Consider the following 14046-nt stretch of genomic DNA (forward strand, 5'->3'; position numbering starts at 1 on the left):
TTTCAGCGCGAGAGCTATTCATGTTTCAACTGATTTTCCGACGAACTAAACTTTTAAAATTATGAGAAATAAAAGAAAAATGTGTTTGGTCGATAGTAAGCAATAAAATCACGAATTTTCCAAGCTCGTTACTACCGATTGACATCTAACATAATGGGAATAGAATCGATCTAGGGCGGAAAATTGTTTTGTGGAAATTGGATGGCGGCATGAACGCTCATTAATTTATGACAGCGGTTGTGATTTATTCTTCATATTTGGCGTCTCAACTGTTGTAATTATTTTAAGGATTTAAGGAAATGTAATAAGCCATTTATTTCAATAATAATTATAGCTTTGATTGTGATAATACACCTGTTGAAATTTTCGTGAATTTATTTAAAAACACGTAATACAAAATGCGATACAATAAGTTTAAATACTCTTTGGCACATAGAATCGAAGACAAGGATTCAAAGGTAGGTACTTGACCGAATAATTTACAATTGCACACTTTCCCAGTCTCTGCTGCTACTGTTAACATACGCAGTCTCTTTCGGTTTCGTGCTGAACGGGTTATTGTCTTTCAGCACACTTTTATTCTGCGGCATGTTCACGTAATTATCGGAAAACTTGACGATGTCCTTCTCAAATTTAATCTGACCTTTCTCATCAACAACGGGAGGTAGGTGATAGGTAGGATTGGAAAAACTGTTCGGTGCGACTGGACTATTACAAGTCGAGCTTTCGCAGTCCGACTCGCTTTGAACCCCCAACATTGGCGCGAGCTCATTTCTCGTCCCTTCAACGCTCCTTGTTTTATTCACGTCGAAGTCGAAAACCCGCGCGTCGTCCACTCTCGGACTGAAGATATTTGCAGATTTCATGCACATGTAGCCCGGAGTGTTGTCGCTGTGCGGCAGATCGTTGACGTACTGTGGAGTGGAGAGGTTTTCGAAGTTGGGAGGACTCAACATTGCGAGGTAATCGCTGTGGCCGTCCTCGAGCCTCTGGGTGTTCATCACCAGGTAGGGGTCGTTCAAGTCGATGTAGTGCCTCCGGACGGTGTCCTCAAGCAGAGACCCGATTCGTTCCGAAAGCTTACTGAAGGTTGGCCGTAGGAGCGGTTTCGCGTGCCAACAGTCCGACATCATTTTGTAACTACAACACGAATTTTTCCTATTTTTGCAAGCGGTTTCTCAAACTTACATTTCCTTGGGAGCGTATTCGGGTGACTCCATCCGGTACCCGTCCAGGAGTTTATTGTAAAGTCTCTCGTCGGCTTCCATTCCGGGATAGGGGGTCTTGGCCAGCGAGAAAAACTCCCACAGGACTATCCCAAAGGACCACACGTCCGATTGAGTTGAGAAAATTTTGTCTCGGATTGACTCAACAGCCATCCACTTGACCGGCAGTGGGCCCTATCCAATATTTTCTATAATAACCACCCAACGAACCGGGAAATACTTACGTCCCCTTTCTTCTTGTAGTTGTCACTTTTGTACATACTTTTGGCCAAGCCAAAGTCACAAATTTTTACGACGTTGTTATCAGCCAGGAGAATGTTTCTCGCGGCCAGATCGCCATGAAGCACCCGGCGTGAGGCTAGGTATTCCATTCCTCTGGAAACTTGGAAAGCCCAAGCTAGGAGATCTTTAGTACAGATCGGTTTGATGTTGTCTTTGTAATCCCCGTGGTAATTCGAGCGCCATTCCGGCTGAACACTACTGTTGTTGCTCAAAATTATTTCCTCCTCATCTGGACAAAAAATTGGCGGATATTGAACAATTTCACTTGGTCTAACAAACCCGAATTCGGAGACATGGAAACCGTGGTGATGTCCGTTTTGGCGGTGGAAGTACCGTTGTAATTGTCCCCTCGGTAGTCCACCATGTGCGGATTATTTCCGTTGCTGTTTGAAAACGACAAGGCCGCATATTTCATATACGGCGATTGGGAATTACTGAAATTTTTTGTAGTTCAAACGTTTTCATTTTACATTCATACCTTCTATTGCTGGACACTGAGTAAGTCCGTTCTAATATTTCTTGCCCAATTGTATAATCAATATGTCCGGTTTTTGGATCGACTTGGTCGATAAAATTCTCCCGATGCCGCAGTAAATAATTTTGAAGATTCCCAAACCGACAAAACTCCACAATCACCAAAAGTTCTCCTTAAAAAAAAAAACGCAAACCATTTGTGGAACAAGCCAAAAGTTGGTGTTACTTTTAGCCACGTTTTTCGTACAAGCCCCCAATAAATTGACAACGTTCAAGTGCTTGCCCAAATGCACCATTATTTTGAGTTCCGATGCCAAAGCCCTGATATACGTGTAGTCGGCGTGTTTCTTGACCATTTTCACCGCAACTATTGTGCTCTCCTCACCTTCCACAATCCCCTTGGCTATGCCTTTCATAACGACACCGAATGCTCCCGAACCCAGTTGTTTACCTAAACAAGGCACAAAATTGTTTGTCTTACTATTTATTAAAAGACAAACCTAATTTAAGTTTTTCAATTGGAAATTCCCACTGTTTGTCATAAGGTAACAACTCAGCCTGATCGTCGAGCCCGAGATCAGGATTCAAGTTTTCTAAAGCTCCCTTTTCGAAATTTGCCAAGCCGGCACATTCGAGTTCTTTCTGCAACTTGCGCTCGTTCCGTACTTTTATTATGACGAAAATGGCAAAGCAAACGACAACGACCACCAAAACTGCGATAATTATCCATAAGACTTTGCGGTCCAACGTCCCCGAGTCTAAAGTATCTAGAAAAAAGTGTGATTGATTCCCTTCTGTTAAATTTTGCGTACTTTTGAAGTCAAGGTGGATTTTCTTGGACACGGTCCCAGCTTTGTTTGACACAACACATCGATAAGTCCCTTTATCCCGATAATCCAGAGCCGAGTAATAGAGCCTTTGATTGCCGTCCTGGAAATGTGTCCGGTTCGACGGTTGAATTCTTTCGTCGTTCTTTAACCAAATTATGCTTGGTTTAGGCACTCCTCTGGCAAGGCAATAGAAAGTCACTCGGTTGGGTAACAACAACTCCATGTTCTTCTTCATGTTATCTTGCACGATAATCGGTTTGGTCGGTTCTAACAACGGCAACTTTTAATCAACAATCGGGATTTAATCATTACGTACCTGAAACTCGCAGCGTGATATTTTTAGTCACAACTTTACCACCGATTGTTCCAACAACGCAACTATACAAGTTAGCGTCATCAAAATCCACTTCTTGTAGATTCAAAGTCAAGCGATTGCTGTAGTCAGTGTGACTGGAGTCCACTCGGTGCTCTAAAATTTTTTTACAAAAAGCTCACTCTGTGACTTGTCTTACTTTCGTCATTTTCCAAAGGCTTGTTGTCACGTAACCACGTCAAGTTTGAACTGTAGTTGTGCACTGAAGCCCCGCATGTCATTTTGAGTGATTCCCCAACTGCAACCTCCACCTCATTTCTCTCACTGTTGATATTAACACTATCGTCAAAACCGAAGATGTCTAAGCCGTTTCTCACGTCTGTCACGTAATAAGCCTTGGTCATTTCATCCCCACCGAGGGAATTTCGTGCCAGGCATTTGATAAATCCCGTGTTCAGGGACTTAATCCTGACGCGGGACACAATTTGCAAGCCCCGCCTTTGGGCACTTGTTTCATTAATCTAAAAAACACTTTCCACATCACAACTCGCATTTTGTGAAACTCACGCTATGAAATTGGCAAGAGTTGTCCAAACATGGCTTAAAGGACCACGAGATTGTGGCTTCAGGATGAGCAGCCACGACACATCGAACTTCGTCCACTTGGTTAACGATGTGAAAATCGTCACTTTCCAGACTCACTGAAGGTCTGTCCGTGACGTTGAGAAACAGGACTAGGGCTTTGGTTTCAAAGTCGTTCTGGGCGATGAGAGTGTAGTTGCCATAATCGGTGATTGCGATGTCTTTGATTTTTAAATTAGCTTCGGTTTGCCGGAAGCTTATTTCGTATTTGTCTTTTCGTTCGTTTGAAATGGTTTCGTTGTTGTTGTTCAACCAGAAGAGATTGGGTTGTGGGTGGCCGTTTACGTCGATACGCCACTGGACTGAGTCCACACCAGCGGGCCGAGAGATGTCATAAAGGCCGTTTTCTTCAGTCAGATTAATAAAATGTTCGTCAGGACCTAGAAAAACACTAGGCATTTTTGGCTACATGTTTGGTCACTTACGATAAATTATGACATTCAAACTGTTCACACTGTGGTGGTTCTGGTTATCACTGACGTTACAATAGTACGTCCCTTTATCCTTCAAAGTGGTTTGGTTGATGGTGAGCTGTTGGGTGACCATGGACGGGTCCATGGGCGTCTTCTGTTGCGGCGACAGTTCCATCCGTTGCAACTGCACAACAATTAATCAAAATTCAAAAAAGGTTTGATTGCTCACATCTGGCGGTCCTGTTGGCGTGATCCAGTTGATGGTGATAAAAGTCAGGATCTTGACTTTGCACTCCAGGATTAACTGTTGGCCAACCACAGTATGCCCACCGCTTAGTTCCTCCAGCAGTGGTTTGGGCACCGAATGTATGAGCGCTAGAAGTTTGTAAAATTGCACGAAACTAAACTAAGCATCAAGGAAAAAGCACCAAACCAACACCGAAACTGGATCAGACAGACAAGCCCCACAGCCAGAACACCGAAAACAAATCTACTTACGAAGCACCTTAAGATAAAAGTTTAACTCAAAGTCTGCGGTCCCTTGTTCAAACTGGCAAATAAATAGCCCTTCATGCGCTAGGCTTGTGACGTAAAATCTAAATCCAGTTTTCGGGTCATACGTGCTGTTTTCTACCTGGAAAAGATAGGGTGTTACAATCCTGGCGAAAACTTTGGACAAGAACCGTTTTCGCGAGGATTGCTCTAAGAGGCATACATACGTTCCACTTCCATTATGATTGTTACTGAAAAATTGTGTAAGCCATTGGCGAACTTGCAGACGTAAAGTTTTTGGTCTTGCTCTTTGGTGTTGTTAGTTATGAAGCCGAAATGGGGGTGGAAACGGTACATGATTCCCTCCTCATCAATTATCCCGAGATACACCTTAGGTTTCTATCAGATAAGTTGTACAACTACATGAGTGTTAGTAGACCAGGCGATCTAAACGCCTTCCGGCTGTTAATTCTATGTACAAGCCGGAAGTGGTTAGGGAATTTTCAGACGCTATATTAAGCGAAAATTGGCCAAGATCGAGCCCCAACCGATATTTTTGACAAAACTAAACATGTATCTACAGAAGTGCATCAAGATAATAAAAAGTTCATTGTCAAAAAATACGTTCATACACTCAATCTTGTGAAAAATTATTATTGGTAAAAAAAATTGCTTTATTTACAGCATCAAAAAAATGAATAAAGTCGGAATACCTTCATCCCGTCTATGTAGTAGAGTTCGACTCTCACATCGGGGGAAGTAGGTCTGCATGGAATCACAGCATCGCTGTATTGTGTGACAAAAATAGTGTCAATGTCTTCAATAGTCGCAGATAAATGCTCATCGTCTGGAAAAATGTGTAGAAAAGTGCCCCACATTTGGGATTTTTTTACCTTTAACGTAAAGATAAATGCTTGCAACTAAATCATTGTCTGAAGGATCAATATTCGTCCCATGGCACTTGTAAAAACCCGTGAAAGGGAAAGTGGCGTTATGTATGAAGAGTCTGCTGGCGTATTTGAAAGTACTGTTTTTTGGTAGAACGTTTAAAATGTCTATGACTGTCCATTGGGAGTAGTTTTCGTCCTAAAATATCGCATCTTTAGCTGTTTTTTTTTCCGTGAAGGGTTGTACCTTGACGTCTGGCAGCTTCCACGTCAGAGGGGTTTCCCCTTGGCATAGTACCGTGAAATTATCACCAGCACTGATAATCGTTTCATATTCGGAAAGAATTTCGGGTTTGATATAGTGAAAGCAGTTCACTGAAACGAAAAATTCGTTAAAATTCTGCGGCTTGTAAAGTTCATTGTATCAAGAAGAGGATGTGTTAGATTTTGTATCGGTTTCGAGTAGGTTTCTGCTTCCTTTGATAGCGTTTGTTTTGTCGCGAGCATTAGAAGTGGCAAAGACAAATTGGATGTAATGATGGTGATAAGCGTTCCTTGATTGTTGGAGACAAACAAGGCGGAATCAATAAATGGCCAAATAAATTAACTATCTATTGTGCTTGTAAATGACGTTTCTGCTTTAGCAAAATAAGACACAGCATAGCCCAGGAAATTTTTTCTCGAAAAATATTTGATAAAATTTAAACTTTCTGTTTTTTTTTTTTTGAGAAATCAATAGCGAAAGGTGCAGCATTATGTTATCGCATGCTTCTGAGTATACAAAATTCCAAACATAATAATGCGTAATCTATTTCTGTGTACTTTGTAATAAACTGACTTGATTTTGATAAGATTTCGGTTAAGTAAGGTATTTCCTTGAAATAAAATATATTTTTGAATAATTATGTCAGTCTCTGATAATACTTATCAAATATTGAAAATCGTATTATACTAGCGTAAAATTCTGCAAAACGATAAGTTGCGCATTTAGACAACACGACCACTTCCTTCCTATGACCTCAGCTCAAGAAGATTTGTATTTTATGTTTTTTAAAGCTCAAGACGTACATGACGAACGTAACTTCAACTGGAAATAGAAGCTGAATCATGTTTTGTTTACTTTATTTAAAGTAAATGCCACAGGTAATAAATAATAAGTAAAATAAACTGCATCTGCATTCAACCTCACAGTTATCTTAATCCGACATAATTTTCGAAAAATGTCTAAACTGAGTTTAAACTTAAGAGTTTTTAAATTTTGTGTTGAAAGAAAAAGAATTCCGGCTAAAGAACCTTTACACACTCGCCAGACTAGAGTTTGTTGTCATTCTTTCAAGATAAATGGCGGAAAATCAAACTAGACACAGTTCGAATTTTTCGGTTTTAAGCACATTTTCATTTGCTAGACGCACATTCGAATGTATTGAGTACCTATAACTAGACACCCAGATAAAATATCAAATATTTGCTCCCATACAGTCAGCTATCCAAATAAATAATATTCACGTGGTGTAAATAAGATGACAACGTATTAGCCGGAGAAGTGATCCGCGGAATTAGTCATCCAGGTAGCACCGCAGACTCACTTCACCTAAATACTTGGACACTTACTCAAAGAGAATAAGCATTGGGTAACAAGAATTTAAGCGAGGACAAACGATGCATTTTAATTACTTTTTAAAAACCCGACTTCGAGATTTTGATGCGCGACTAGGATAGAGACGCACATTATTTCATTTGGAAATTCCACAATAATCATCGTACTTTCTCTATTTATGTTTGAACAAATTGAGAGATAAGGAGTGTTAGTGAATTATTAATTCACCTTCATGATTACCTTGTGAACGAAAACCAGAATAAAGTGCGGGTATCACTTACCAAAAAGTGAAAGTTGGAGAAAAATAAATAACACCGCACAAAACAAACTCAAACTTGGGGCCATAACTAACACTTGAATATAATGTTTATGATTTTCTACTAAATGTGTACGTAAAAGTAAGGCATGATTTTAAATCTCGCGTCTTGGTTGAGGCTAAACTACGACTACTGCGTGATGTGTTTCTGTAATTGACGATGGTAGGCGTAACCAGGAGTGTCTACGTTTGGTAGGCAACTGCCAGAACTCTGCTGCTTCTGGACAAGGAGATAGCAGGAGATAATGTTGTTTTGGTCTACAAGAGTGCGACTTGTGATAAGATAACAGCTTTCCTTTTCCCAATCAGATCAGTAGATTACGTTCTTTCACTCTAGTTTGATTTTTTGTCATCTACATCCAGTTTTGGGATTAATTAGCCACCCAAAGGACGATCTTGTTATTCCTCCCTATTATTTTTATTAAACTTTTGTAATAATTACATATTTGTTTGTTTTTGTTCCCTCCTTTCAGCCGACTCGTCCAAAATGGTGGTCCGGTTTTCAAAATATTCTTAATGACTACAGTTTCTGCTAGAATTTTTCTGAAAATCTCAAGTCTTTTTTTATCATTATTTTAAGGACTGCAACGATTGTTACGATTATCCACGGTTAATTTATGGCTTTTAAAATATTTCCATTATTTTAATTACATTGTGCAGATACTAACTACTTACGCACTAAAATTAAAATTTAGTGCTTTCGCTGTGATAATAACTATACGGCTTGGTCGCAAAGTTATGTAAAAAAAATAAGAAATTTGTACTTTTTATTTTTAATGCAGAAACTTTCCGAGTCTTATAAACCTTCAACATTTGGAATTCAGAGACAAGAAAATTAGTTGTTTTAACTTATTTTGACCGCTACTATCGTTTATAATACCGACACATCTATTAGAGTCACCCCTGTATTTTCATTATCTCATTTTAGTTTACGTCCCATGTATATTATTATAATGATAAAGCACTTCATAAAAACCGAAATAAACTATAGTTTTCTTTAAAAATGCAATAGTTGTAGTACTTATAGTTTTAACAAATTTACAAAATACCGGCACAAGTATTTCTCTCCAGCATAGGCTGAAATAACGGAACTTTATTCTCAATACACGTTTACCTTGTATCTTTGGTATATGTTTAGTATTGGACATATTTTGACAATTTTTCTCCAGGTTAGTAACCTCTAGTTATAACATTATTTTTATGATTTTGACTTATGTTTTTTTTGGTTTATTACTATTAATATAATTACTATTAACTCCAACTAACTTTTGTTTGAATTCTGAACCAACTAATCTTCTGATTTTCGTTAAACTTACGAAATTTACACAAGTACTTCAAAATAGACAGATGCAATATACTTTATTGTGTAGTACAGCGTTATAAAGATGGAAGATTATTTTAAAACGTAATAAAATTTTATGAGTTTTTATCAGAACATTGTTCCTGCACTTAATTTTGTTTTTTTTATATTTTTATTAAAGTTTTTCTTTGAAACGATATTATTTTTAAAACATAGGGCACAATCAAGGAGGCATATTTTTATTTATTTTTTATTTTATATAAAGCCAGAAATACAGTGTTAATAATAATATAATAATTAGTTGCCTAGTCCTAAGTTCTAAGTAAATTAAATTTATTTTAATCTAACCTGTTCCAATTGAGAAAATTAGAAATTTTGTACCATGCACATAATGACTCTATTATTTACTTAGATATCATGCTCATAATTTATAACTTAATAACAAAACAATAAAATTTTACGGCTATAACAGATCATCGAACGCAATTATTTCACCATAGTACGATGAAAATCCATCAGTGTACCGTTTCCACCTTCTTACCCTCAATTTTAGTGTTGTTTTTTGTGAATTTTGGAGTAAGTTTTTATTAACTTTAGAACATATTAGGTACTAAAAAGAAAACAGTTCACACAGGATGCGCCCATTATCAAATTACCAAACGGACTTATTAAAGGGCGTGTAGGTCAAACCATAGCCAAACGGCCTTACTGGGCATACCAGAAAATACCTTTTGCAACACCACCTCTTGGTGATTTACGATTTGCAGCACCTGTTCCCTCAAAAAATTGGGATGGGGTTTTGGAGACCACGAAATATGATGTTATTTGTTACCAAATCACCAGTGATTCGGATTTAGAGTCGGAAGATTGTCTTTATTTAAATGTGTACACTCCGACAGTAAGTGAAAGTTTTTTTTAATTACTTAGACAATTATAAATTTCTACTCAGGACCCTTCAAATAAAACAAACCGGGGACTTCCAGTTATGTTCTTTATTTATGGGGGAGGTTTTATTGAAGGAAATTGTTTTGACTATGTGTACGGTCCTGAATATTTACTAGATCGAGGTGTGATAGTCGTTTGTGCTAATTATAGAGTTGGACCTTTCGGTAAGTACTGAAAGAGTACCACTTTATAACTTTGAAATAACTTTTTAGGTTTTCTTTCGACAGGCGATATGACAGTCCCTGGAAATAACGGTCTCAAAGACCAGCTTTTAGCCTTGCAGTGGACCCACGACAATATTCACCTTTTCGGTGGTGATCCAACAAAAGTAACAATTTTTGGGCAAAGTGCCGGGTCTGCATCGGTCGCCTACCACCTCTTACACACACAGTCTCAAGGTGAAGTCCATTTTCCAAGTTTTGTGAATCAATTTTTGCTTTAGGGTTATTCCGGGCCGTTATTTGCGAAAGTGGTTCTTTCTTGAGTCCTTGGGCTTACCAAAGAAATGCCAGAAATTATGCTTTCACCACAGCTGGTCTAATAGACGAAGTTGTTGGTAAATCGAACGATTCTCAAACTTTACTCGACTTCTTGCGAAGTGTTAGTGCCAAAGAACTGGACCAAGCTTCATACAAACTTAGTTTAACAGTACAGTTGTGTACGCAAGGAGGGAACAAATGTGTGGTTTTGTTTTTTCCAGGAGGCTCACAAAAATAGGCAAATTCTTCAAGGGTTTTTCTTCGCACCTGTTATTGAGCCAAAGCATGATGGGGCGTTCATTAGTCAAAAAATGTACGTCCAGTTGAAGAAAGGTGATTTTATTAGGGTCCCAACTTTGATGGGTTTTAATTCAGAGGAGAATATTTTTCATACTTATTGTGAGTTTTTTAAATGAATGGATTGAGGCAATTTAATGCGAATTTATAGTGAAATTGTGGTTTGAAAGTGCGTTAAACACATATGATAAAAATATAGACTGGTTAGTGCCTAATGATATGAGGATCAATGATTCGGAAAAACGAAAACAAGTGGGAATTAAGATTAGAGATATTTACACTAATGGAAGCGATTTACTTGAAAATGGACCTTCCTCAGTCAGGGTATTTTTTAACAAAACTGTCCCAAAACTCTTAGTTTTTTTAGTATTACAGCGATACTTCCTACACTAGGCCTATCAGGAAGCATGCAGAAATTCAGTCGCAATTCAGCGATGTTTTTTTTTATCAATTCTCTTATGACGGAAAATTGGGAAATTGGTCATTTACAGTGAAAGGCACATAACCGATCTAACTGTTATCACATTTTTAAAACTTTTAATTTTCAGGCGCTGAGAATGTTTCACATGGCGAGGACAATTGTTACATTTGGCGAAAATACGACGATTATTACGACAATTCAGATTTATGTCGTTTTCCACTACCTGACCGAATAACACAGTATCGCATTCAAACAATATGGACCAATTTTGCAAAATATTTGTAATTTTTAAAAAAACCTTAATTTTTGTTCTATTTCAAGATTTCAGGAACCCTACACCAAAGAAAAGCAAGTTGCTTCAAAACATAACATGGCCAAAATTTGACTCGAAAGCACAATATGTGGATATTTTGAAAAATTTGGAAATTAAGAGTGAGCCCAAAAAAGAAACTTACGACCAATGGATTGAATTGTACGATAGTCTGGGATACGACGATTTTGACACTTATTAATACAATAAAAAAATTATTTGTTATTTTCTTTTATTTACTTAATAAAATATTCTACTTTGGCGTTGCTTGTGTTTTAGAATACGTGTAATAAAACAATATTTAAACAGATAAAACTACAATTTGCTTAGAAAAAAAATTTTGAAAATTATTCGATTAATTACAAACTTGAACTTTGTGTATGTTGGGGGTTTTTCGAAAAGTAATGTAATAAAATTTATTGTGCAGATTATTCGTAACATTTCTTTATCTTTTAATACGTAAAGGTAAAAATTTTGTTGTGAAATCTACCAAATTAATGTCAAATTAAACTGAACACAATAAATACTTCGCACGCACTAAATCATTGTCTTTCTTTCCTATACCAATAAAGTTTGTAGCTACAGTTTTTTAATTAATTAATTAAAAAGTGCAGCTTTTACCTATAGTTAAATAAAGTAGGGTAAGTATTTTAACAATTAGTAAGTTAAAAGCTGTATTAAAACTATTCATTTTTTTATCTACATGAAAATACTTTCTTTTAGGATAGTATCTCAAACATTAGGGTTGTTTTAAAGTGAATTTTTTTTTAGAAAGCGCTGGATTGGTTGTCAATATTTTAATTTTGCGGAAAAGCACTTTAATTGGCCTTTTACAACAAAGCTATGTACTTCTCTTATGAACAGAAAGAAACGAATAAAGGACTATTTGAGAAGCAGTTTTTTTTCAATTTCATTAATCGATTTTTGTATAGAATTATCTTCAATTTGCCAAGGACATGTTTCTTAAAATTATTAATAATTTAATATGATGTTACAATCGCTTAGCATTGATGCTTTAATTACGCTTCATTTATGGGTGAATATGTCATAAAGCTTAACACACATTAAGAAAACACGTACATGTAGCGACATTTAGAATATTATCGTTATCGTGCATCATTGCATCGTCGGAAACAGACAATCAACGACAAATAGCTGAACTTTACAAAATTGTAGAAATGACAATGCAATTTATCGTCAAACGTGCAACCAGAGGTATTTTTCGTAAATAGTTTTACTTTAAAATCTGATTTAAAATTGAATAACTTGTCGAGATTAATTTTCGTTACAGAACTTTAAGTATGTATTTTATTTGCAGATGATTTGCGAGTGTTGAAATTTATTTCATCCGACATTTTCGACATCAAAATTATGAAACTGTGTTTGTTTATAACATTTCTAATACATTTGACTGCATGCGCGATTACAATCCATGCCTTTATGTTTAACAATTTCAGTAGGAGAGAGTTTATTTCATGTGCTCCTGTACTTTTCGGTTGCTTCTACGTAAGTATGATAGGAACACGAACATAGTTATTTGCGTTTTGAAATAGGGATTGTTGGGTCTTGGTACTATTTTATTCAAACCCAGCATGACTAGAACTTTAATGCTGGAGTTAAAAGCATGGGACATAACGGCTGCTGATGATGCAGTTTCTTCACGAATTAAATTTGAAATTAATGTTATAACAGTGTTTTGCTTGGTTAATTATCTATTAGCTTTAGTTGCCAGTTTTTTTTACTATATGTCATTTTACGGAGACGAAGAAATCTTTTACCTAATACGATTCTTAGAAGACCATTGTCCCAACCACAAGCGAGTGTTGATTAAGTTGTATAAAATATCGTTTGTGTTGTTGGGCTATGTTATGGTGGTCCATGCATGTCAAGTCCTTTATGCAACGCAGCATGTGCGATTTCAGTTAATTTTATGTGCTCACTTTATGGCAAATGTAACTAAACAAGCTAAAAATATAAAGGATGAGCATTTACCCGATGACAATAATTATCAAAATATGATTCGTGAAAGACTCAAATTTTGTATAATCAGACATCAGGAGATCCGGAGGTGAAGCATTTCAAAAAGTCAGAGTATTTAAAATTGACTTATAATTCGTAGATTTTATTTTGACAAGCTGGAAGAAATGGGTAATTTAATTGGGGGTTTTGCGCTCCTTGGCTGCTTTCTAGGGATCAGTTTTGCCATGCACATGTTAACCGTGAGTTGTCACGATCAAAAATTGTTTTTTTATTGGTAATTCTTTAGAGTGAATTTTTGCGCTACCATTTTGCACGCACAGTTTCCTCAATAATTGCAGGAGTTACTACATTTGCCACCGTGATCGCAGCTGGACAATCAGTCGAAACCGAAGTGAAAAATTACCCATATATCGCTACTGTTTTTCATACAAACGCTGTCAATATTTTAGGTGGACATTTCTACGAGAGTCGTAAAGGAAGTAAAATGGTACACTTTCAACGAAAGCAACAAACGGAGTTACATGCTTATGTTATTAAATTCCATGCAGACCTACAAAATTAAATTTTCAGAAAATTATTCGATCAACTACGAACTTGGACTTAGTGTATGTTGGTGGTTAGCCAAAAGTAACTTGTTGAATTATTTTTGCAGATTGTTCGGGGTGTTTTCTCAATTGTGTCGGTAGTAGTTCAGCTCGATTATTAGAACACGTTAAGAATAATTCTCGTGTTTACACTTTGTCACTTTCAAGCATTAGAAGTAATCACATTCAAATTAAATTTCTATGAGTCACATGAACATTATTCACAAATGTAAGCACAATTTGAAAAATAAAGTGAAC

The 14046-nt window shown here is 36.8% G+C and overlaps 3 protein-coding genes across 9 annotated transcripts; 2 read left to right on the forward strand and 1 right to left on the reverse strand.

Annotated features, from left to right (window-relative positions):
- Positions 1-357: 357 nt before the first annotated feature.
- Positions 358-7677, reverse strand: Pvr (PDGF- and VEGF-receptor related). 5 transcript variants are annotated; one of them, XM_008193623.3, is made up of 18 exons: positions 7438-7677; positions 5807-5934; positions 5566-5758; positions 5386-5519; positions 4900-5062; positions 4410-4555; positions 4193-4364; positions 3693-4147; positions 3325-3646; positions 3129-3281; positions 2795-3079; positions 2483-2749; positions 2209-2433; positions 1987-2155; positions 1788-1942; positions 1451-1737; positions 1189-1400; positions 358-1140 (listed from the first exon to the last, which is right to left on the reverse strand). In XM_008193623.3, exons 1-18 carry the CDS (start codon positions 7499-7501, stop codon positions 480-482), a joined length of 4191 nt encoding a protein of 1396 aa, XP_008191845.1. In that variant the 5' UTR covers positions 7502-7677; the 3' UTR covers positions 358-479. The 5 variants fall into 5 exon arrangements, with proteins under 5 accessions (XP_008191845.1, XP_008191844.1, XP_008191846.1 ...); XM_008193622.3 differs by having other exon boundaries at positions 4900-5071; XM_008193624.3 differs by lacking the exon at positions 4900-5062 and adding an exon at positions 4679-4814 and having other exon boundaries at positions 7438-7676.
- An 810-nt stretch (positions 7678-8487) lies between these two features.
- On the forward strand, positions 8488-11490 carry LOC662506 (juvenile hormone esterase-like). 3 transcript variants are annotated; one of them, XM_008193525.3, is made up of 11 exons: positions 8488-8641; positions 9245-9348; positions 9398-9670; positions 9722-9881; positions 9930-10115; positions 10160-10365; positions 10418-10595; positions 10645-10817; positions 10861-10990; positions 11042-11195; positions 11243-11490. In XM_008193525.3, exons 2-11 carry the CDS (start codon positions 9277-9279, stop codon positions 11424-11426), a joined length of 1716 nt encoding a protein of 571 aa, XP_008191747.1. In that variant the 5' UTR covers positions 8488-8641; positions 9245-9276; the 3' UTR covers positions 11427-11490. The 3 variants fall into 3 exon arrangements, with proteins under 3 accessions (XP_008191747.1, XP_064215000.1, XP_015835092.1); XM_064358930.1 differs by having other exon boundaries at positions 8500-8641; positions 9273-9348; XM_015979606.2 differs by lacking the exon at positions 8488-8641 and having other exon boundaries at positions 9220-9348.
- Positions 11491-12402: 912 nt separating this feature from the next.
- Positions 12403-14020, forward strand: LOC107397740 (uncharacterized). The gene is made up of 7 exons (XM_015978957.2): positions 12403-12439; positions 12543-12730; positions 12778-13292; positions 13344-13443; positions 13491-13595; positions 13654-13809; positions 13857-14020. Exons 1-7 carry the CDS (start codon positions 12403-12405, stop codon positions 13908-13910), a joined length of 1155 nt encoding a protein of 384 aa, XP_015834443.2. The 3' UTR covers positions 13911-14020.
- Positions 14021-14046: the final 26 nt, after the last annotated feature.

The sequence above is a fragment of the Tribolium castaneum genome, chromosome 9, assembly GCF_031307605.1.
Source record: "Tribolium castaneum strain GA2 chromosome 9, icTriCast1.1, whole genome shotgun sequence".
Classification (NCBI taxonomy): domain Eukaryota; kingdom Metazoa; phylum Arthropoda; class Insecta; order Coleoptera; family Tenebrionidae; genus Tribolium; species Tribolium castaneum.